The following is a 25702-nucleotide window of genomic DNA, read 5'->3' as shown; positions in this document are numbered from 1 at the left end:
TTTTTCCACACAGTGCCAAATGCAAAGCTCACCTCAACTTGCACCGCACCCTTGTTAGTTTGAGTCAGTTTGCATCTTTCCAGCGAGTTCATCTGCAAACGAGCTCCTTCAACAATTTGCTTACAGTACTGCACACAGCTTTCAGAAGCCTGAGATAAGCAAGGGTTTTAGTAGGGAGTCGGGTACTACTAACCCACAGACGCTCATGGTTCCCTTTTTCTTTTAGATTTATAATGCGCATTAATAACTATAGTTCAATCAACTGAGGGGCCAGATACATCTTAAAGATCCTGTGTCAATCTTTGGTGTATATTTTCCTATTTCTTAAGAACATGACTTTCAGATACTGTTGATTTGCAGTGAATAGTTTATGGTTTTTTTGGGGGCGGGGGTTCTATACCAATTTAAGTTTTCCATTGCATTTTGCTTCTTACAAACCCTTCTTTAAAAATTGATTTGAAAACAGACAAACACATTAATAGGAGTGACTGGAAATGAATTGACCTCCTCCCCAGTGAATGCTTCTGTCCAGTCTTGGCAGGTTGTCACTAAATGTTCAGTAGGCAGCTGTGTGGTTGACAGACTATTTACTGGTTTCCTGATGGTCTCAGTGTATGCTGTCAATATACTTAGAAGTCCAGAGGGGGGAAAACAAACACTGTTTATTCCACTTGTCCACACTCATCCCCCCCCCCCCCACTCAATTTCTTCTTCTTCTTCTAGTTTCCTCTTTCTTTCTGATCTTCTATGTTGCAATTTTGACACAGTCTCCTCTTTTTCCTCTGTTTTGTCTTGTGTTTATGTAACACTTTAAGATGAATTTGATTTGTTTAAAAAGTGTTAACTGCATAAGATTTCATTTATTTCTTCAGATCACATCTCTTGTGCCCCTTCCTTATATTAAATGTCTTCTTCTTTCAAATGCTTCTTTATCTGTCTTTTGTATCCTTCCTTTTCTCTCTTTCTCCTCCATATGTTAATTTATAGCAATATTACAATTGTTTTGTTTTTCTGCAGCCTGAAGCCATCTCTACGTTCACCTCTGAGCCAGCTCTTGTCTCCTTTGCCGAGCTCTTCTGTAAAACTTCTGAAGGAATGAAACATGTGAGTTTTACATCCAAAAATGGATACGGATACACTCTGAAGGCAGGTTTCCTCCATAATGGCTTATCCCTGCAGTCATGTTACTGTTGTGGGTGAGCAACAGAGAGCCTGTGGCTGGTTTGAACAAACACAAGGAGTATAATGGTATTGCAAAACACTCAGCCTTAAACAGATTTTTTTTTATTAAGAGATGCCAGCTCAGTGGTGAGTTATAGTTTACTGTAAGATTTCTAAAGCAAATGTGTTGAATATAAATGCAAACAAAAGGTAACAAAACGTGTTTTCATTTATCCAGATGCATCCAGCATTTTCCCTACTTTCTTTCTTTTTTTTCTTTTTCTTTTTTAAACAGAACCGACCGTTTTTACCCCTCAGTCGTTAAAGGCTGATGGGTTATTATCGTCACCCCACCAGGCAGGGGGCTGGCTCCTGGCACCGGATATTAGTGAATGCGATAACCTGAGATCAAGGCGATGCAAGAGCTTCAAACTCTTGAAGGAGTTTGATTCTCAGTGACCTTGACCTCAAGGTCAAAATAGGTTTTCTGAAAATCTTTTAAATGCAATAACTGAAGAAGGAAATTCCAAATTAATAACATAGGTGCATCTACTAAAAATCTTGGATGAATTTGATTCTCGGTCACCTTGATCTTAAGGTCAGAGTAAGTTTTCTGAAATGCAATAACTTGAGAAAAAATGCAAAAATGCACCATAGCTGTGCCTACTAGGAGGCTGAGGGGTAGTACTTCGTAGTTGCCAGTATTTTTAGAGAGTTATTCCAGACAAGAGTTTGTCAATTTTCCCAGGAAGCCTGACCTTTGAAATATCTCACAGCTTTGTTGTTAACATAGTTGGCAATGAAATATAGTTACATTGTAAACAAAACTATTCTTCCCTTTAGAGTAAACAAGGAGCCATGATTGTGGAGGAGCTCTGACATAAGCAATGGAAAAATACAAAAAGCTAATAAAATGTCTTCCCAGATTCATGTTAGACAAAACCCAAATAGGTCAGTTTTGTGTTAGATAAACAACAATTTTCATACACCATGTATTCCTGTATCCTGATTCAGGTCTTGTGCAGGACAACCCATCCATGAGCATGATTTTATAATGTTACAAATATATTAAAAGGAATTGTTCTCTATATAAAGAATAAAGACAATTTCAGGAAACTGCTATAGCAAACGATAAACATAAAGATGAAAAATCAGGGAAAACTAACTACAAACAGCCATATCAGCCTTTAGAAGAGATTAGCTTAAATTAAAAGCATATAGGAAGCATTTACCAGACTCTGTATCAGTGTTTTATATGTTACAAACAAAACAAGTTTCAAGTTTCAAGTACAGCTACAGTATAGATCTTGGTAGAAATGTGGGAAATATTCAAGACCTTGACTTTGACTCAACATGCCAACAGGAGTAACAGGCATTCAGTGGCCCTCTGAGGCCAGTCTGCATAATGCACATATGCTGAAGTTTTCCAAGTAGCATTTTTCCTGTATTCATTACTTTTAAGTCGAGTATATTGGTAAATATTTGCTGCTAGTTTGCAAATATTTGGTCATAAAGGCAAAGTATTGAATAAATTCAAAACTCACACAGGTTATTACCCCTTAACATTCCTGCACATTTTTAACATCTGTACTATATTTTACCTCAATTTTGACCTCAAAGTCACACATTCTGTGCCTTTAATGAGCTTAACATTGCTTTTAGCAATACATTTGGCAAAAGTGAAATCACAGAACTCACAAAAAAGATTGGCTTTAAAATAAGAATAGTTTTTAGGATATTTCAGTCAAAACAGGTTTGCATACAAGCTTAATGAAAAAAATAAACTGTAATGACGCCCAAAAAATGCTTACCTACAGCTTGATCTTATTAATCACTTGACTCTTATTTTGAGTAAAGTGGCTGCTTCGTCACATCTGGGTAATCTGTTAGATTGCACAGAGGTCATTGGTTTCAACTTGCATGGTGAAATGGAAGAAAATTAATCATGTTGAAGCATAGTGTTCTGTAATTAAATTTAAGAACAGGAGGACATCTCTTTGCTGTTCGTCTAGTTTTATCTGTTCAATCTCAGCATTTCTGCCTCTATATTTTCTACTTTTACTTGTTTATTAAATGTGAATATAGCCTGTAAATTCAGGAAATTGTTTTCTGGCGTGTAATTGCAAGATTCGTTGCTGTCTGGTATTAATGTGGGGTGAAATAGCTCCATGCCTAGATTTTAAATATACAGATCCCAACAGGCTCCGTATTTCTCCTTGTCAGTAGAGTGTGCCTAACATGAACAGATGGCCTTAAAAGTAATGAATTTAGTTTTTAATCAGAGTTCAGCCTCTATATAAGGAACTGATTAAGATGTGTTCTGTACAAACTTCAGTTAAATTCATACGATTTTAGACAGCGACACAATTTTAATACACTAAACATGTGGCTGATTGCAGGCTTTCAGCTTGAATTCAAGGGTTTTAACAAAAGTGTTGCATTCATTGTTTAGGAGAGAGAGACATTTTTACCCCTCAGCTGTGAAAGGCTGATGGGCTATTGTCATCACCCACCGGGCAAGCAGGCGGTGTGGTCAATCAAGTTTGTAAATGTGATAACTTGACAACGAAGAGATGTACGATTTTGAAATTGATACCAGCGGGTGTATCTACTAAAAATCTTCGGATCTGGCGACCTCGAGATTGAGGTCAGAGGTCAAGTTTTCTGAAAGTCTTGTGAATACGAATGAAACTCGAGAACAAGGCGACATAGGATCTTGAACATCCGTAGGTGTATTTACTAGGAGGCTGAGGCTGTGAAGGGATAGCCGTGATTCCAAATGCTGAACTTGCATTTGGTACCTTTGCCCTGGAAAGCCCAATGAGATGTTAATGCAAGTGAAAGAGGCCATTAGGATTAAAAGTTAAAGTAAACCAATCACCTTTAAAAGAAGGAATCCATTGGTGAGCCAGTTAAGGAAAAACCCTTCACTAAATCTATCGAGAAGACTCCTTCATTGATGTAAATGCAGGGGGTTTACAACAAGGTGCAAGCCAGAAAACACTCAAAAGAGCCTGCACATTTCTGAGAAAAACATCCTTTGGACAGAAGAAAGATTAGCTTCCCAGAATGATGGAAAAGAAAAGTTTGGAGAAGGAGCTTATGATCTGAAGCATACTAATTCATCTGTAAAACATAGTAGGGACAATGTTATATGGTCATATAGGCATGTATAGCTGTCAAAGGAACTTGGTTACTAGTGGTTATAGATTATGTGACTGAAGAAGTAGTTTTAAAGTGCACAGGGCTATATTCTCTGCTCAGATCCAACAAAGTGCTTCAGAGTGGAAATAATGTTTGTGGAAATTTGTTAATAAAGCCTGCAGACACAATGAGTTGTAACAGCACCTTTATTTCAACTATCTCATGCATAAGGAGGGACGTCAGTCAGGGGGGCACTGAGAGTCGTCTCAAAGTTGATGGTTTCGGTGCTGGCTAAAACACACAGCTCTGTGAATCCTCCATTTTCTCCGCTTCAACAGCTGGTAGGACAAAGGTACCTTTTCCCTCAGGGGTGATCAGCCCATCCATGGAACAGTTGTTCAGCGACCATGTTTTTATTAAAGGATGTTATCTACCGCTCACCGCTTGTCTGCAGGCTTTAAATGGAAAACTTCCACAACATGGATAATGACACAAAACATACTCCAAATACAATGCAAAGGTTTGTCAAACGGGAGAATATGGACATTTTTCAGTGGCCAACAGTATAAGCGGTTAATGCACATACAGGGAGTGCAGAATTATTAGGCAAGTTGTATTTTTGAGGAATAATCTTATTATTGAACAACAACCATGTTCTCAATGAACCCAAAAAACTCATTAATATCAAAGCTGAATGTTTTTGGAAGTAGTTTTTAGTTTGTTTTTAGTTTGAGCTATTTTAGGGGGATATCTGTGTGTGCAGGTGACTATTACTGTGCATAATTATTAGGCAACTTAACAAAAAACAAATATATACTCATTTCAATTATTTATTTTTACCAGTGAAACCAATATAACATCTCCACATTCACAAATATACATTTCTGACATTCAAAAACAAAACAAAAACAAATCAGCGACCAATATAGCCACCTTTCTTTGCAAGGACACTCAAAAGCCTGCCATCCATGGATTCTGTCAGTGTTTTGATCTGTTCACCATCAACATTGCGTGCAGCAGCAACCACAGCCTCCCAGACACTGTTCAGAGAGGTGTACTGTTTTCCCTCCTTGTAAATCTCACATTTGATGATGGACCACAGGTTCTCAATGGGGTTCAGATCAGGTGAACAAGGTGGCCATGTCATTAGTTTTTCTTCTTTTATACCCTTTCTTGCCAGCCACGCTGTGGAGTACTTGGACGCGTGTGATGGAGCATTGTCCTGCATGAAAATCATGTTTTTCGTGAAGGATGCAGACTTCTTCCTGTACCACTGCTTGAAGAAGGTGTCTTCCAGAAACTGGCAGTAGGACTGGGAATTGAGCTTAACTCCATCCTCAACCCGAAAAGGCCCCACAAGCTCATCTTTGATGATACCAGCCCAAACCAGTACTCCACCTCCACCTTGCTGGCGTCTGAGTCGGACTGGAGCTCTCTGCCCTTTACCAATCCAGCCACGGGCCCATCCATCTGGCCCATCAAGACTCACTCTCATTTCATCAGTCCATAAAACCTTAGAAAAACCAGTCTTGAGATATTTCTTGGCCCAGTCTTGACGTTTCAGCTTGTGTGTCTTGTTCAGTGGTGGTCGTCTTTAAGCCTGTCTTACCTTGGCCATGTCTCTGAGTATTGCACACCTTGTGCTTTTGGGCACTCCAGTGATGTTGCAGCTCTGAAATATGGCCAAACTGGTGGCAAGTGGCATCTTGGCAGCTGCACGCTTGACTTTTCTCAGTTCATGGGCAGTTATTTTGCGCCTTGGTTTTTCCACACGCTTCTTGCGACCCTGTTGACTATTTTGAATGAAACGCTTGATTGTTCGATGATCACGCTTCAGAAGCTTTGCAATTTTGAGACTGCTGCATCCCTCTGCAAGATATCTCACTATTTTTGACTTTTCTGAGCCTGTCAAGTCCTTCTTTTGACCCATTTTGCCAAAGGAAAGGACGTTGCCTAATAATTATGCACACCTGATATAGGGTGTTGATGTCATTAGACCACACCCCTTCTCATTACAGACATGCACATCACCTAATATGCTTAATTGGTAGTAGGCTTTCGAGCCTATACAGCTTGGAGTAAGACAACATGCATGAAGAGGATGATGTGGACAAAATACTCATTTGCCTAATAATTCTGCACTCCCTGTATTTAGTGAACCTAAAATCTTTTGTAAAGCTTAGTAGTCTGAACTTAAATCACATCTATTTTTTGAGAGGGAGACATATTTTTCTGGATGTTGTGAGACCTTGAGCCTTGTCGAATTGCCACACACTCACTCCATGTTTTGTCTTTGCAGAGAGAAGATACTCTAGTGTTGTTCTCAGCTATGCTGTACGAATGTGTGACGCAGGAGTGTCCAGAGATGCTGCCCACATATATTGCTATCGAGCAGGTAACGCAAACGCACAGATTATGTGAGAGAGAGATGACTCTTCCCTGTCAGTACATTTTAGCAATTGTAAAGCAATTAAACAACCAAGTAACAGTAACACAAACGTTCCAGAAAAGAAATTCCATGAAATGAAATACTAGTGTGTGTCAGGTTGGCTTAAGTTTTAAATGACTAAGTGAAATGAACTGAAAAAATATTTACCTTAAAGTTAGAAAATTCATTTACAAACACATAATATTCTTTGAATCATGGTTATCAAAAATCTAGACCAATAACAGGATATAACTACGTATATACATCATACAAATGTGTATATATATCAGATAAATTGGAAGGTGTATTAGAATGTTAAGTGGCCTTTCCTACTTTTTAGTTTTACCTGTTGTATTTAAAGTTCCTTTGTCTCATACCACAGAATCTTTATAGCCTGTTTTTCCCCTGGAGTACAGAGTTTTGCTTTGTTTTTTAAAATACAAATTCATACAGAAATAAAGCTGTGGCTAACAAACCACAAAAAAAATAAGCTAATGTCCTAATCAAATAATTTTGCAAGGTTTTTAAATGTCCACTGGTAGATACGCCTGACAGACCTTCAGTAAGTGCTCTACATCTGTTAAGACACATGAACACATTGCCTTTGCTGGTGTCTCTCAGGCAGTGTCAGCTCTGCGTCGGGGTGATTTGCTGCAGACCTTTCCCTTGTGGCAGTTGCGTCTGGTAGTGGAACTGTGGGACAGCAGGATGCAGCGAGGTCCTGCGAACCGCCGCGACACCCTGCTTACCTCTGAATTTCTGCCGGTCATGAAGAATGCGGTGGATGCCACACTCGACAGCTGGCTCAAAGGTGAAGAGAGATTACATGTTCAGAACTTTTCTTTAATTGGGTCCATAGTTTTATTTTGGGGTTTTTTGGACAAAGACACATTTTGCAGCTTTTCCTCCGTAAACCACAAGTGTTGAATTTGTATTTTTCATTGAGATAGAAGAAGAAATGAAGAGATACCAGTTCAAATGAAGGAGGCCATCTTTAGACTGAGAAACCAGAGTAAATCTATTAGAGAGGAACCACTTTAGGAGTGACCAGACAATCAATCCGGTGCATTCTTGAAACAGATGAATGCACTGGCCACCTCAGCAACACCCAAAGGCCTAAAAGAGCACAGAAGATAACTAAAGTACATAATGACGGAATTATTTCGGTGGTTAAGAAAAAAAACAACAACTTCACAACAGGGCTGTACTTGAAAGAATAACCTGAACCATAGGATATCATAACCCAAAGCACAGGATGACCTGACCCGAAGGATAAAGCAAGAGAAATCTAAGACTTTCTCAAGGCAATGGGATATTATTCAATGGTCAAGTTAGTCATCTGATCTTAACCTTGTAGAGCTTGCTTTTCAGTTATCAGTAAGGAAGCTGACTAAATATTAACTGATAATTTATGGCAAAGGGGTGGGATTAAATAAGTGTTTACTTCTTCCCACTCCCTTTCAACATGTAAATTAATCAAATAAAAAATTAATCAAAATTGAAGACAAAGCTGAACATAGAGACCCACAAACACACATTAGTTAAAGGCAGTTAGTAAACATCTAGCAGAGCATTTAAGGGGAAAGGGAATCCACTGTGACTGTGTGCAGAGGCATAACTACAAAAATGGTCTTCATTCAACAAATTGTGGGACTAACTGTAAGAGGGGTAATTCAAGGATTAATGAAGAGAGGTTAAATCTTACAAACCTTTAAACTAAAGAGTCTGTACTGAAACTAAAAATAGCCTAGTCAGGTCACAGAGGACTAATTGATAGTGTTTGATAAAAATTTTAGCAGTTAAACCCAAGGTCACTAACTATATCTGCACTTAGTGTAGTTAATGATTAATCGAGATGTGTCAATCGTAAAAATTAATAATAAAAATGACTTATTTCATCCTGGATCAAACACTCAGGGTGCATTGCAGTCATGTATAAAAACTGTTTTATGTATAACAAGTACGCCCTACACCCCAAAAAAGCTGATGTTTTTTATGTGCGAAACAGGTCAGTTCCTGAGTTGAGGTTTTTGGTGTTTGCTTGCACAAACATCTGTCTTGCAAAGATCACATCTGTACCTAATTTCTTTTTACCCAAAGCGCTGCTGTTAAAATGTTAAGAAAGGAATGTGTCAACTCCAAATACATTCTTGACCAACAGAGATGGGACTTTCCTCTGTGCTGTGTAGCAAAGAATCTGTTTGCATTTCTTGCCTGGTTACACCACATTTAAACAGATGTAAAGCTGTGCTGAATGTGTTGGTAGAAGAAAGCACATGATGCGGGACAGATTGCTGTTTGCTGCTACAGATGTCTGATGTGGGTATCAATTGATGGTATCAACACGAGAACAACATGAAGAATGCTGAGCAAAGGCTCAGATGTCTTACCCTATTCAGTAACACATTTAGCAAACACAACTTAATAATAGATTTTTTTCAAGTGTTTCTTACAATATATATCAACAACGTCAGGGGGAATTTTTCAGATCTCAGGTTTTAGACTGTCCTGAATGCTCCATTTATTTATTCATTCATTCATTTATCTATCTGTATCCCCCTCCCTTTCATTCTTGAATTTCTATAATCTCCTTTCAGCTGCTCCTTTTGGAGTCGCCACAGTGGATCATCTGCCTCCATCTCATCCAATCCCTAGCGCCCTCCTCTGTCATAACAGACAGGGGAGGAGACACTCCCCATCTTCCACTACATCCATAAATCTTCTCTGTGGTCTTCCTCTTTTTCTCATCCTTTTTCTAACATATCCACAGTCCCTCTTCTGCGCATGTCCAAACCATCTAAATCTTGCCTCTTTAACTTTGCCCAGAACTTTTATAATGAAAGAGGATTTTCTTAATATGGTCATCTCAGAGACAGCTCTAACTGTGAGTACAGCAGCCACATTCACCTCTTTATGAAGGGCAGCCAATCAGAAAAAATGGTTAAAAGGAAGAGGAACTGCAAGGGCTTGTTTCAGGCATTGGCTGAACTGAGGCCCTGCATCAAGGCCTAGTATACAAAATATTATTATTTAGATTATTTAGAATTGTGAATCATAGAAAACTAATCTAACAGCATTCTCTGGTTTTGGTGTGCTTTGGATACCATCACCTTAGCCTCCAGTAAAACTGTGAAGAATCTTGGAGTCATTTTTGAGCAGGTTATGTCATTTAGTGTTCACATTAAGTAAAAATACAGAACTGCTTTCTTTCATCGACACAATCTCTCTAAAATTAGAAACATCCTTACTTAGGGTGAAAGCTACTTAATACATTTATTACTTCTACATGGGACTATTGTAATTCATTATTATCAGGTTGTTCTCAAAGTTCTCTGAAAAGCCTTAATCCAAAATAATGGAGCAAGAGTAGTGACACGGATTTTCTTCTATGGCTCCCTGTTAAATCTAAAATCTTTCTCATTTACAAGGTCTTCAATAATCCGCCAGCATGATATCGTAAAGATTTCCTCGTACTTCATTTTCCCGTCACTTTGCTCTCAGACTGCTGGCTTACTTGTGGCTCCTAGAATTTCTAAAAGTAAAATCATAGGCAGAGCCTCCAGCTATTATGGACCTCTCATGTGGAAGCAGCTGCCAGTCTCCCATAATTTGGGAGACAGGCATCATCATTAAAAGGGGGTTGTTTTTACTGTTGCCTACTGCTTGTGCATAGGGGATTATCTGATTGGTGCAGTTTTCTCTGTAATAATGTGGGTGACCTTTGTTTTTCATATTGTTCTGTTTGATTAAAATAGAGTTGAGTGGAGCAGGAATTGGCGCAATAGTCCACTTTAAGGACAATGTGACAAGTTGTATGAGAGAGAAATGGAAGGCCACCATATGACAGGTGTCAGCTGAGGAAAGTCAGCTGTTAGCTAGACATTCTTCAAAAGCAATCAGTTTTTTTTTTCTACTGATAAACAAGCTTGACATTAGATGCATTAATATCAGCAAGTATAGACTCTGTGAACACATAACATGTATAGATAGATAATAGATATAGATCTAGTGAGCATTTATTTTTGCAGTGCCTGCATGTGACAAAGAGTTGGCTCTGCTGAGCAGCAGTGTCACATGCCGAGTATTTCACAGGCAGGATGTGTTTCAGCTTGTTTTCCTGTAACGGGTGTAGCACATTAATGTCATAGTTTAGAAGTTAACCAGCCTGTGTATATACTTAAACAAACACGCATTCCATCACAGAAATTGCACACACAAGTACACTAACACACCCACATGGTAATAAATGCACAATAAGCAGCGTGGGAAACAGGTGAAGTAGTTGGATGGGACTGCATTCAAGAAATAATTCAAACATGCCTTTACTTTTATGTTTTGTGACGCCTCTCGCCTCTGGCAGACAGCTGAAAGGAAATCCAAACTAGCTTGACCTCAAGCATCGGGAATGTGAAGTTCTCTGGAACTCAACCATGAATGAAATATGTATCAAGAGCTTGCTTGTTATTTTTATGATTCTTGTTTCAACCCTTGTATCTTTCTGAGAAGTGACTGCATGCGGCAGTGAATTCATTCATAAAAGATACTGAGGTACACAAGAAGTCACAGATATTTCCCAATGGGATTCTTTGAATTTCATGCAATACTAAAAGGGACCATTATCAATTAAAGATTAGTTTTGAATTGTGTTTTTAGAAAATGTAAGGAAATTCAGCAGCATAGGACTTATTTTTCTGAGACCTTTTCTCACACAACTGTTCTGAGAGAGATGGAGATTTCCACCCTTAAAATCACCAGGGGCATTTCCTGTTGAAATATATTTAAGGATGCGTGCATAGCCTGGGGACAGAAACACATTTCTACAGTCTTGTGACATGATTACACAGTTTTGAGGTAAATTGGCTTGCTTGAAAGTAAATCAAGGCGTGACTTTGCATGCCACATGCAGCAAATGTGCAGAACTGCATATTTGCCACATGGCTTGCTGACACGACGCACATTCCAGATAGCAACGAGTAAAGTTTTGTTTTTACATCAAGGCCACGGAGGGCAAACCATGAATCTGTTGTTCTATCTGCTGTCACCTTGGCTAAAGTGGAACTGTAAACAGAGTTTAAATACTGCCTGTTGAACAGCTGCTGCTTTGCCTTTAAGCAGCCTTTTATTACTCCAGTTTCAGTGCAGAACTGTCCTTCATAAAGTCCTTGGCTTTCGCCAGATCACTGGTGCTAAGCGTCAGTCGGACCTAATAGTTCCAGAGGGATAACAAGCAGATATCCTCTTTTGGGATAGTGAAAACTATGGGTCCTCTGGTTTTAGGCACAAAAATCACTTTTTTTTTCTGTTTTTAGTTTTCTTTTGTTCATTCATTCAGTGTCTGTAATCCACATTGGCTCACTCTACCATGTATGAGCAAAGAAGACAAAAACATGACAGGTATCAGGTTTCAAAAAAGAAAGAAAGAAAGAATGGAAAAAGGCATTTTCTAGTAAGATAATTGATTACCGGTATAAGCTTAAAAAAAAAAAATGTAAATAAAAAAAATATCTGTGTCTTCTCTCATCAAATATCTGTTTTCTTTCCTAGAAAACAGCTCTGTGTTGAGGACCTACATGAAGGGAGAGGCACTCTCAAAGGACACCCAATCGATCATGTTGGCCTGCTTCTTGGTGTACCGGTCAATCCCCTACCTCAAGAACGCACACACACAGCTGGAGGGTAAGACAAACATACGCTCACATGAAACTGCATTTGTACTTTTGCATATAAACATCCAGCATGCTGTTGACAGCATCAAGAATTTACCTCTATGACTTAGATCGCTACAATGTAACTAAGAGGGGGAAAGTAGCATTTCTACCATCATGATTGATTGATTGATTGATTGATTGAATCTTTATTTTGAACATGTTGAAAAAGTACAACAAAATAGAATTAAAAGAGACAAATGAACAAAGCAAAACAAAAGGAAAACGAGCAACCACAACTCCAAATAACGTTCTTGTTCAAAAAGGAGCAGGAAGAAGCATAAGCTTATTTAATCCCACCCCTTTTCCACTATCTAGTATCAATAGACTACAGAAATACCTCCTTGCAATTACATTATATGTCATGTGTATTTATTTATTTTTTTTAATATATATACATATATGTTTCTATCTATCCATACATCTATCATACAGAACTTGAAACCATTGTACAAAAAAAATTCATATGATGAAAACTGCACACTTGTTTAAGGCTTTATTCTTTCACATGCAGGCTGCAGCTCACTTGGGGACTTACTGTTACTTAGCAGCCAGTTGGGCATCCCTTTGAGAGATTTGCTGAGGCTCGTACCTGTCCTTCTGGGTTCTGCATCTGGACCACACACACTGCTGGGATTTCCACTGCAAGCATTTTGATTGTGATTCTCAGAACTCGTAAATGGGCTGGTATCCTCTCAGAGAAACACTTCAAAGCCTTGCACTGCTGGCACCCGTGGGACTGATTTTCTACCTGTAACAGCTGCAAACAGGTGCAGCACGTGGGACAAAATGTGAGCATTAGACATCTTTTGTCTAAATGCAGCATGGCTGCCTTGAATGGAGAAGAACTGACTTTTTCCCTCTGAGGCTCTAGGAAATGAAATAACTAAAGTAATTATCTTTGTAACATATTTGTATTTAGGTTGGGGTTTTTTTAATGGTATAAAAAAGGTTTAGGCTGCAGTAATCGTGCAGTTTAACCTTTTCAGATGGTTACTCAGAATTCCAGTGGCAGATAGAACAGAATGAACTGATCATTATAATTCAGCTGTTGTCATATACTAGTTTTCAAGCTGAGTTCAGTCCACTGGGTTGAGTGAACATGAAAAGACAGAAAAGGCAATAAAAAGCAGAAGTACCTGCACACTCCATGAATACTGTTTTTATTCTGTGGCTTAATGTGGGTGAATGAGACTCCTCAACATAATCAGGACATCATCTGCCTTATTGTTTCCTCTTTTTTAGATCTCATTATGTCCACCACTTTGAAGATACTCTTTTTGAAAATGCTGCTGCATTTCCTGTGTTTTTATGTTTCTGACAAAGACCAGTTGCTTACTGCTCATTAAACCCTCACAAGAACTGCATTCATCTTTTTTGATGTGTTGTTGCCAGTGTCCGTCATGCTTGTTTATTTAGCTCAGATCTTACTTTTGTGGTGCCAGCCTTGCATCAGTGTGGATAAGATAAAGGTCGCTTTTTAAGTGATGCGTGAAACAAAATGGTCTGTGTTGTTTCAGGTGTCCTGCCACATGAAAGAAATCCCCTGATCTTCCAGTGATAGTTTTGTAGTAAAGCAATGTCCTCCACAGGTGGGGCTCAGTTTGCTAGTTATTTGCACTGTTACTTGCTTTAGTTTGCTTTGTGAATCTTTACACCAACACAGAAACTGTGATATGGCCTGAGAACGTGAGGTCAGCATCTAATCCTCTAAATTTTTGCCTTTATTTAACCAAACCATAACTCATAAAACTGTGGAGGTAATCTGAACGGTCAGGTTAAAATGTGCTAGTAGTAACAAAAAAACCACAATTTCTTATGAAGTAAGTTATGCTGGTGTTTTCTTGAAGACATTTACAGATTTTTGTGTTTCTGTTGGATATTTGATGCTGAGCTTAGCCAGAAAATCTGACACCCCAGACTGGGACTTTCCTTTGCAGTTCATGACTGTAGCATAAGTGCTTAAAAATGCACTACTGCATGTAGTGGTGGAAATCCGAGTTAGTGAAAACTAACTGACCATTTCTTGACGCTTTTCTCTTCCAAAGTGCTCACGGAGTCAGATTTCTATAAAACAGTTTCACCAACAATGAGCAGAAATAAATTTTATATAAATGAAACGGGTAAAGACAGAAATTTGGAACAAAACTTAACTGATGTATATCTTAATGATGATAATACTAACTGTGTTGGATATATCGAAATAAAAATTTGGAGAAAAATAGTAAATAGATTTCATTAAAAGACTTTAAGGGACTGTAAGGTCACTAATCCTCACATTAATAAGCTGCAACAGTGGCTCAGTGTGGTTCCCAGATGCTTTTTCTGTAGTTGCTGGAGTGCCATCAGGTTTTACGTTTTATTATCAAACTAGCCTAGTTATGGTTGTCTATTCAAATGTGGATTCATTGCAAACAAGACCTTTTCAATACCCATTTTGTTCAAATTTAAATAAATATATCCAGCTGCAGCCCACATCCAAAGCAACATTACACTTCCTGTTTACAACTCCCAAAGAGATGTTATTAAATCAATACTAACCCCTTTGTTCATGTTTTTCTATCAATATCTGGATATGTTTCTCTTCCACAATGTGTGTGTGTCCCAGTATTATAGGTGGAAAAAACCCCACTTTAGCCTTTAAACTCTCAGAAAACTCTTGGATTTTGATTCCCAGCTGAGTATGGAAATCTTAATGTCATGTAGTTCCTGTGTGGGAGGGTTTGCAGTATGTGTTTAGCTCAGTCTTAGATCATTTCTAACCAACAGCTCTAAGAACATTCCAGAGCAAATGGAAAACATCCGAGCAAACAAGTGGCCCACACCCACCTCATAGAGCTGCAACACACAGAGCATGCTAGCATCAAACTCTTCAGATAATATAGTGAAGTTGTAGTTTTCTATTTTTCAGCAAATTCTTGCTTCCATTTGCAAAAGTTGTAGACGAGTCAAACTTTCCAGCTTCCAACAAATGCCAGTCATTTCACTTATATTTTGTTAATTGAGTCATTATCCACAGATAAGACAGGTTATAATAAAGGACCAACAAGTGTTCTATTTTTTTAATTTACTCTTCCTCATTCTGAGGCTACATGCTATGGTTTGGGTGGACAAAACACAGGATTTCAGGCATCTGTTAAGCACTCCTTTGGCTGGTCCACCCACATTTAAACACCATTGTGTTTCCTACTGTGCTAAACAAGTCTTTTCCGATGGTTTAAACCTTGAAAAGGCTCTAAAATAGCAACCAGACGTGACTTGCATAGCTTTGAAGGATGAAAAGACATTTTCAGGGCCACGACTGAAGATGTGGAGTTTTATTTTGCTCAAGAAGACAATTGTGGTCATTCTATTATGTCTTTCTAAAATATTTCCTGGCTTTTATCTGAATTTGTCTGAAGTGTTTGGGTGGATATGGTGCTTGAGTCTCCTTAAACACTAGTTCCTTTTCCCATCACAATGAGGCCCTTTCTTTAAAGAGACATAATATTAAAAACCACCTTTGTTGGTTAGCTTCTGTGTGCATAGGAACCCATGAGGATTTGGACACTGACATGATATTTGTAACTGTACCTCTTTACATCACCACAGTGGATTTCCAACAAGATTTGATGGAAATGCAGACTCTCCGCTTTAATTAAATGGTTTAACAAAAGTGTCTTAATAATGTTTGTATTCATTTGAGTCATTTTTATACATCGTCCCTCATTTTCAGAGGCTGAGACATGATTCCTCATGTCATGTATTGAGGCATCTTTAAGTCAGAGCTTTGACTAGGCTTCTCCAAAATCCTCATTTAGATTGTTTTTCTTTTGTTTGTTTGTTTTTGTTTTTTTTGAGTAACTGAAAAAAATGTAGACTTTCTGGTATGTTTCGGATCATTGTTCTGCTGCATAACCCACATGTGTTTGAGCTTCAGGGCACAAACTGACCGACCAATGGAAGTCTTCCTCAATTGATCTTCATTTCATTGCAGTTGCTAAATCAACATTGAAATTTATTATCCTTTAATGGGGCTTTCAAAAGCTCATTGTCCAAATACTTACCTACCCGAACATTGGCAAGGGACTTTTTTTTCTGCTTCCAGCTTTGAATGTTTTTCCACATGTGTTTGTGTTTTGTTTTGTTTTCCACCAGGCTTTTAAAGTGGGCTATGCTCATATGGGAAAGAGTATTTGGTTGTTTTTTGTTGCCATGTCCCACAAATAAGACCTTACAAGTTTCCCAATCCCCCTAACATATGATGATATTGTTAACCAGTGGTAACTAATTTCTAAAGCTAACCCATGGAGAATTGTCTCTCAGGTCTACTGATTTAGTTACTTGTTGCTCACGGTTTTGGTTTAAAAATGACACAAAATGAAGCTCCCTAGTGATGGAGTATTTAGCAGCGGATGGACAGCTATTGATAATGCGTAATGGGTAATAGATAATGACATGGGTATTTCCCAGTGGGAAATGATAATGAAACAGAAAGTATCTTGCTAATAAATATTTGATCATGAGTAATGAGAGAAATTTCCCTCAGGAAACAATATTGGCTCACTAATAATGAATGCATCCTTGTCTGCTGAACATGTGAATTAGTTGCTTGTAACATGTTAACCATGGTGTGCTTTTAAGCTAATTATAATCAATGTTAGCTTGCTATGTTGACCCTAAGAGAGAAATTAAATGCAGCTTGCACCCTTCCTGCATGTTTATTTATTTAGTTTTCACATTCATACTTACTGTTTCAAATTATCAAACAAATTGTAATAGTAGACAAAGATGAACCTAGTAAATACAAAATGCAGTACCACTCTTGGCAACAAAAACTGCAATCAAGCATTGTGATAACTGCCAATGAGTATTGCTCATCACTGTGGAGGAATTTTGGTCCACCCTTCTTTTTAGAATTATTATTAATTCAGCCTCATTGGAAGGTTTTCCAGCATGAATGACCTAACCTCACATTGAGGCATCTTTAAGTTAGTGCTTTGACTAGGCCACTCCAAAATCCTCATTTAGATTGTTTGTTGAGCAACTCAGAGGTGGACTTTCTGGTATGTTTCGGATCATTGTTTGCTACATAACCCAAGTATGTTTAAGTTTCAGGGCACAAACTGATGGACCAATGGAAGTCTTCCTCAAATGGTCTTCATTTCATTGCAGTTGCTTCTCCTTCAGGATTTCTAGTTGAGGGCAATATTTATCCTTCCATCAGCTATGGCAAGTTGTCCAGGTCCTGAGGCAGCAATGCCCCGGAACATCACGTTACCATCGCCATGTTTTACTCTTGGTTTGATGAACTCCATTTTTGCCTGATCTCTTTCTTATTGTCGGATCATGAATACTGACCTTAACTGAGGCAAGTGAGGCCCGCAGTTTTTTAGATGTTTTTCTGAGTTCCTTTGGGATCCCTTGGAATAATTTTGGTAGATTTTCGACTCTTGGGAAGGTACACAATGTTCTAGTTTTTCTCTATTTGTAGATGATGGTTCACTGGAGTCCCAAAGTTTTAGAAATGGCTTTGCAACCATTTGCATCTGTTCTGGAGTTCCTTTAGCTTGTGGCATGATGTGTTGAGTTCTGAGATCGTTTAATCTGCTTCATGTTTTCAGACAGGTTCTATTTAAGCGGTTTCTTGGTTCAGCAGGTCTGGCAGTAATCAGGCATGGGCGAGGCTAGCCACACTGAACTCTGCTTTCCCCAATATGTGGTGGTGTGGATGCTTTTTTCCCCCTTAATAAATGTAATGATCTATTTTCTTGGGTTATCTTAGTGTTATATATATATTTTTGATTATCTGAAGCACAAAAGTCTGGCAAATATGCAAAAAATAAGTAGTCAAGAAGGGGAAAATTTTTCCTTTTTTTTTTTTTTTTACACCCCTGTAAGTGTGGAGCTGGTAAACAACAATATAAATAGTAAAACTATTTCTAAACTGATGACAACTGTTGACTTGCTCCTTATCTGCAATAACTCCTGTAAGATTAGTGTGAAAGAACTCTGTTCTTGCATGCCAACAATGCCACCCATGTAGCATTGTGTTTGACTGGTATCTAGTAACACACAGTGTAATTTGTAAGCTAACCAGGCACCCAGTGTCTGTGCTGCATGTTTAGCTGGCTGATTATATGCATGTGGTTTCCTGGAAACGCATGCTGGTTCAGTCAACACGTCTTAACAAACATTCCAGAGAAAAGTCACATGATGTTAATCAGTAAACAGAGCCCAGGAACCGGAACTGGGATGGCCTGTGGATGTCTGTCAGATGATGACGGTCTCGTGGTTTTAATAGTCCTCAAGTCTCGACTGAAGGCTGTAAATGACTGTACTTCTTTCTTGAACTTCCTTGTATCCCTACTGTTATGATGCTGCAGGGCCACATGTGCTCTTGCAGAATAGTAGGCATCCCACATTTTCTGGGTGGGTAATGTCTCATGGTTACAGAGAAACTTTGTTTTGAACATTACAGCATGTGAATTGCTGTGGGAGTGTATTCTTTTGCAGAAAATCTGTGTTTAGATCTTATCTCACAGGTTTTCCTCTGAATTTCACACATACAATGCAGTGTATGCCTGCCTTAGATATCCAGTTCAAATTAAACAGTCACAAAGAAACTAAAGTCTTCTTTAACTGGTCTTCATGTCATTGCGGTTGCTAAATAAAAAATAACAGCAGATAATACTCAAACAGAAAGCATGTTTCAGTGTGACTCACTTCACCTGCGGCCCAAGCAACATCTTGTCACCATCTCTCTGAGATGGCGAAGAGATGTGGAAGAAAAGTAACCAGTCCAGACAAAACCAAAAATTCTGAATGTCCTGTAGTATAGATCAAAGAAAAGAGTGCAGAAGGTTGATTAAGGGTATATAACTAATCACTATTCTAACTGGATATGCATGACATTACTAATACTTGCAATACTTACTCATTTACAACAATGGAAAACCCCTTAAAATAATTAAGAAAGGGAACCAGATTTTTGTCTTGACCTCATATTGAAAACATTATTGTGCCCCACAGAAAGTCAGCGCAACAGCCAGCCCATCTCTAGTAAACTTTTGTTAAGACATCATTCTGTAACATTGCGTGGAAGCCTGGAACAGTGCCTCTGGACTGGCAAACTCAGATAGTGGTTCCTTTTTGAAGCAGAGGGTGTGTTCCAACTTCAGAGAACACAGACCCCTCTGGGGAGGTCATTGCCAAGGTCCTCGAGAGGACAATCTGTTCATTAGTTGAAACTCCAACTCAGGAGGCGCATTGAGGTTTCTGTCCTGGTTGTGGAAACCGTAACCAGGCCCTTATCCTCTCCAGTATATTCAAGGATGTGTGGGCGTTTACTCACCTATTCTATGTTTTGTGGACCTGGAGAAGGCATTCATTGGCATCCCTTAGGGTGTCCTGTTGGGGTTGCCTCAGGAGTATGGGGTATTGGGCCTGTTGTTCCGGGCCATTCAGTCCCTGTACAACAGCAATGAGAGCTTGGCTCACAATGCCAGTTTCCAGTGGCTGTTGCCCTTTGCCACTAATTCTTTTGTGGAAAGAATTACTATGCACAGTTGAGGGGCCTAAGGTGGCAGATTTGATGGTCTTGGGATCTCATCTGCTGGCAGATGACGTGGTTTTGCTGGCTAAATCAAGTCATGACCTCCAGCTTGCACTAGAGTGGTTTGCAACCTACTTTGAAGTGGCAGGAATGAAAATGAGCAACTTTTAAGTCTGAGGCCATGGTTCTTAGCCAGAAAAAAAATGTCTTGTTCATATGTGAAGTAAAGCGGGACTGGGAGACTGACCTATTGACTGATGTGGCGTCTTCATTGTTGTGCATGTTGGGTGTGGTAAAGAGACAGCTAAGCTTGAAAGTGATCTGGTCAAGAGCTTTTTCCAAAGGGTAGCCAAATTCACACGAAGAGAGAGGGTGGGGAGATGCTTGGAATAGAGCTGCTATTCTTCCACATTGAAAGGAGCCAGTTGTGGTTGTTCACCACACATCTGACTGGGATGCCTTCTGGCATGCCTCCTGAGTGAGGTGTTTTGTGCATGTCCAATTTGGAGGAGGGCCTGGGGCAGACTAGACTTGCTGAATAGATAAAATTTCTCAGCTTGCTTGGGGAACTCTTTGGTACCAGGGAGAAGATGATCCTGGCATCTCTTCTTAGACTGGTGCCCCTATGATCCGTACCTGAATAAAGAGCTTAGGATGGAGGATCATAATGATGAATGAATGGATAATGTTAAGGTAGTAGCGTAGGATTTTTTTAAGTTGAAAAGATAAAACGCAAACAGATCAAAAGAAATATGCATTTACAATCTTGGGAAACAGGGATGCTTGACTGAGTGCAGTGTTTGTAATACCAGTTCATTGAGCCTGTGGGAAAAGATCTGCCTCCAGAAGGCAAGGGGAAAAAATTCAGTTGTGTTTGTTTCCACAATAAGCCAATTTAAGTGTGTCATGGGTGAACACGCCCTCACACTCTGGCTTTTCTCATGTTTTAACTTTACACAGAGGCGCACATAGACTTGTATTTTGTTTTAACCCTCATACAAACACAACTTGATTGTAGACCACCAAGAAGGCAAAGCAAGAATAATATTGAAATGATTAAAAGGGAATTCTGACGTTATGTTTTGACAATAGTAGATATATTTATTGTAAAATCAAGGCCAAATATTTAAAACATTAAAAATGATCACTTACTGTAAAATCTTCTAAATAGGATCAAGAAGCTTAGATACTGATATGTAATTTTTAGAACAGAATACAATGATATTATACTTTGCAGCTTTTCTGGCCAGTCCATGACATGGCAGTCCAACAGCTGCTACAACCAACGATAGACTGCGAAGGAAGGATGCACGTTCTAAATTTGAAAAGTGACACCTTTGTGTAAGTTGCTTAAACCTGCATTCTTTTCTGTGAACATCCAATGGTAACTCCCCCTTTTGGAAAAGCCCAGGTCTATAGAAGTCAATGGACGCTCAGATGTCTGTTTGGGGGATTTCTATTTTCTTTTAAAACAATATTATGTGCTATTCATGGTCCTCATTAAAAGGTGGCTTACCAAGCTTACCAATAGAGGCGACTGATTCCTGTCTCCAGCTAAAGTATCCTTTGGGAAGATACTTAATTCAGTTCTCCCAGATGCATCCATGTAAGTGAGAGGCATAGATAAAGGTGATGTATGAATCTGTGTGAGATTGGGTGAATGAACCTTATAGAGTGCTCAGCTGAGCTACTGGTAAATGGGCTGGTACTTATAAAGACAGGCCCTGTCTTAGAGTGGGCCTATCTATTGACAAATAACTATTGTATAAATGTGCTGTGTCATTCAATTTATTAGATTCCCACCGTTCTTGTGACATCTGGTTTAAGCCAGTTAGCTCTACATCTTTAACTGGTTGTATCCTAATCAGAAGAAACTATAGGAAATCTTCCAGATAGGCCAAAATTATATGTCCAAGAGAAAGCAAAGTATATTGTCGTAAAAACTAAGTCTATGTACATGCACTCCATGATTCAGCAGCTTGTAAAACCACATTTAGCAGCAATAACTTGAATTGTTTTCTGTATGACTTTATTAGTTTCTCATATCCCCATAAGGAACTTCTTTTTTTTCTTTTTTTAATGGCATCAGCGCAAATGGTCACCCCTCCACCACTGCACTTGACAGTTGGTGTGAGGTGTTTGTGGTGACACATTCTTTCTGCTTTTCAGACATGCCACTCTGCATTCTGGCCAGACATCTCCATTTTAGACTCGTTTGTCCCAGAAGTCTTGTGGTTGGTTCGTATGCAACTTTGCAAACCTAAGCCATGCTGCTATATTCTTCTTTTAGAGAGAACCGCTTTCCTTCTGGCTACACTTCCTTGGGGTGAATTTATTGGGACATTCACTCCTAGGAAGATTGTGGTATTGTGTAAATATACAATGCTTCTGACCAGCTAACTGATCAAACTGCTTTTACAGAGGTGGTCACAATATACTCTACAACTTTGGAAATTTAATTTGTTGCCCAGGATTAGGTGAAAAAACAACAACAGTCGTTTAAAATGGCAACTCATATTTGGTGTGACGGGAACTGTAGCGGTGTTTCAAAAGTGGCTAAAAGTACCAAACCTTGAATACTTGTGCCCCTGGAACAATAAAGCAAGATGGTCATCTTTTCTAGCTTAATAAACTGCCGTTTTATGACAGAATGTCAACCACTGGAACAGACACAGCTCAGTTTTAATATTAACTTCTTTATGACTGTGTTTTGAGGAAGTTATGTTTAAAAGTTAAAGTCCTCTTTATCTTTGACTGAGTGCTATCAGACCCTGTCAGCTCAGAAAGAAGCAACCATCCTTCCCTTTTCCAATTCAGGGTCTCCAGCACCCACCAGTTCCATGGACTTCAGTGCCCTCGCCAGTCACCATATATGTAGAACGTCGTTGAGATAAATGCGCATCGACCTTTTGCACCCTGTTATCACATTTCTGCTGAGTTAAGCTAATTGTGTGCTAGCCCTTCCTCCAAATTTAACAGTCACATATGACAGTTTTCAAGTTGAAGAACTGAAACCTCTTTAGAAAATGTAAGGTCACAGGGAAATACATTTAGTTTTGAGTAAAGAAAAACGGACTAATTTAGGGCTGTCCTTACTTAATGGAAGTCTTTCTATTTGTTTCTCTGAATTATGAACAGAAATTAATTCATTGGAACTTCGGTTAGTTTTCTGACACACTGGGCGAACGCTTCTTTCAGGAGATCCTGACATGACAAAACTGCACTTCCCCATCCTGTAACGTCTATTTACTTCAACACTTGATGTAACTAGTAGTTACATCAGTTCCTCTGCTTAAACAGAGTTTGCACAGACATAGAAATTATGTAAGTCTAAACAGGAAATTTCTCACTCAGCATACTAAAGATGGGCAGAGTTCATCTTGGTTCATCTTGTTAAATAGAGAACTGTTTCCACAAGAGGAAGTGATCATATTCATCCCACTGAGGCTTAAGCATTTTCACTGACATAGGCTACCACTTCCAAACATGCAGAGCAGTGAAAAGGATACCCTTTACCATCTATTAATAGAACATGGGTACTTCTGAGCAAAGCACCAAAAACCAAACGAAACATGCAACAGGGAAGTCACCCCAGCTTTCGCCCAAACTTCTGCTTTTGCTTCCTGTGTGTGTTCATGAAAATGTGCTTTATTTCCCTGTCTTTTAATGCTTGATTGCTTTTAATATATCTGCATAATGCCCCACACTGTGAAGCGTGGCAGATGAATAGCGTATATCATGGGTTTCCTTATCACATTGCAACTTTCATTTTATGTGTACTTCTTACAGGTTAGTTCTCATGGCTCATTTATAGTGAATTTTGTTCACACCATAGAATGTAAATAAAAGATGGACCTAGTCAACATAATGTTAGCCTGTTGGCCTCTGTTTTTGCTGTTGTCATCTTGACGTTTTCTAATTGGACTTTGACTAAGAAACTGTGGATCAGTAACTAGTAACATCACAATTTAGGCCTGCTATAAAGCATACTCTGCTATATCATCCTTTTTTAATCTAGTAACAACCCTAATCTAAAACATTTACACAGTTGTATTCAGTACAACTATAAGCTAGCAGCTGAGATCATGAAAGTGTTTCCTGAGGTCACAGAGGGTCCTCAGAAAGAATGCACCGGTTTCACTTGGAAGCCACGCCCATAAACTATATTTTGTATAGTTTATGATTTTTTGTTAATAAGCGAATGTGCATTTGATGAGCGTTTACAGGTACCTGCAAGCATTTTTGTGGCTCACTAAGCTAATTACAGCCTCAGAGAGTTGCTATGGGGGTTGACGCTTTGGATGAATAAAGTAAACTTTGAAATGTGTGAAATGCCTGCATAAATCTCAAAGATGGTTTGCTGTAACATTCTCTTCTTATGCACATAAGAGCTGTGAAACTGGACTTTGTACTAAATTATTTTGTTTCTACTCCTACTTATTAGGTGTTATATAAGTGCAATCATACTGCACACATCCAACATGTTTTAATGCGTTTTTATGCACTTCCTAATCTCTGGTTCCAGGGATTCTGCTTCAACGCTTGTATTCTGCATTAAGACTCATGCACTGGGTTAACTTGAACCCATTGTTCATAACGCTAAGTGGAATTTTGTACCGTGAACCACTGTTAAGAGTGTTCAGGTAAATTTAGTCTCCATGTGATTAAATCCAGCGTTGATGACCAGAGGACTCCATTCATGAGGCTTCCCCTGGCGCGACATAGAGGGCTGGGCGAACTGAAAACAGTGGGTGTGACCAAAAATACGAAAATGTATTACACTGCAAGTCTGGCAGACACTTCAGTATGAATGGTGGAGCTAGAGCGGACAAGTTTGTTTCAGCAATTAAGAAAGCTAGTGAGAGGTGAGAGAAAGATGGAAAGCGCTCAAGTGCGTTGCTGTGTGTTAGAGGATGACTTTTGCACCGTACTGCAAAAGTCTGAAAGTGAAAGAAAATGTGTCAGGTCATATTGGTGCAAAAGCGCGCCTCGCAAATGTTGGCTGAATTTAAAAAAGAAACAGAAGTGCAACGTTTGCGCCTGACCGCCAGTGATGTGGGGGTAAGTCTGTCAGTTCATATTATTTTATGAATTACACGCATATAAATCAAATAAATTCACCACTTCACAGCTGTGCTCCCTTCAAAGCCCAAACGAGGAAGCAGATTATGACTTTGATGGAACTTTGCATTCACTAAAGCTGATTTTCTTTTTGCAGATTCACTGCAGTATTTCAGTACTTTTTGCACAGACCTAGACACATTAGAGATGCTATCCGTTTTAAGAGGTTCAGGGAGTTTTGAGGGCCGTGCAACGCTCACTCATGCGTAATGGGCGGTTTGCACAAAGATAAAAGGAAGTATGCGGTGTCAGACAGAGATAGTAACCCGGCCTTCCTCTTCCTTTTTGTATTTTTTAAAAACGTTATTGAATGACTGGACCTGAAACGGTTTTCTTGACAGGGCTGCACCCTGTCCGCATTTTTTGTGTGTTCCGTATCCAAGCGCGTCACGCGAGCTGCGCCCGGTTATTATCGTGCGAAACCTGCAAAGAAAGAAAAAAAAATCCACGTGACTTATGTGAACTCCGCCGATCCTTTTTATAGCTCAGTCTTATCAGTGTGTGGTTGGCGAGCGTCACCTCCTGGAAAAAAGCAAACCAGAGCGCAGTGAGCGTCTCTTCATTATGAACCAAAACTGCCGTAGCGAAGGAAGCAACTGGGAGAGGTGC

The 25702-nt window shown here is 39.1% G+C and overlaps 1 protein-coding gene and 1 long non-coding RNA gene across 2 annotated transcripts in view; both read left to right on the top strand.

Moving 5' to 3' along the window:
• anapc1 (anaphase promoting complex subunit 1) overlaps nucleotides 1–13428 on the top strand; it is a 59816-nt gene extending 46388 nt beyond the window's left edge. The window contains exons 49-53 of the mRNA XM_085369061.1: nucleotides 1018–1104; nucleotides 6605–6700; nucleotides 7355–7544; nucleotides 12278–12409; nucleotides 12953–13428. Coding sequence (XP_085225187.1) covers nucleotides 1018–1104; nucleotides 6605–6700; nucleotides 7355–7544; nucleotides 12278–12409; nucleotides 12953–13095 — 648 coding nt within the window. The 3' untranslated portion in view covers nucleotides 13096–13428. The remainder of the gene's footprint in view (nucleotides 1–1017; nucleotides 1105–6604; nucleotides 6701–7354; nucleotides 7545–12277; nucleotides 12410–12952) is intronic.
• An 11364-nt stretch (nucleotides 13429–24792) lies between these two features.
• The window catches only part of LOC146619727 (uncharacterized), a 63044-nt gene continuing 62134 nt past the window's right edge, over nucleotides 24793–25702 (top strand). Inside the window, exon 1 of the long non-coding RNA XR_014906667.1 lies at nucleotides 24793–25033. This is a non-coding gene — a long non-coding RNA (uncharacterized LOC146619727). The remainder of the gene's footprint in view (nucleotides 25034–25702) is intronic.

This window comes from Diplotaxodon limnothrissa, linkage group LG13 (genome assembly GCF_057381915.1).
Source record: "Diplotaxodon limnothrissa isolate DT_005_m linkage group LG13, D_limnothrissa_male_GT1.1, whole genome shotgun sequence".
NCBI classification, from domain to species: domain Eukaryota; kingdom Metazoa; phylum Chordata; class Actinopteri; order Cichliformes; family Cichlidae; genus Diplotaxodon; species Diplotaxodon limnothrissa.
This window is presented reverse-complemented; position numbering and strand designations above follow the sequence as displayed.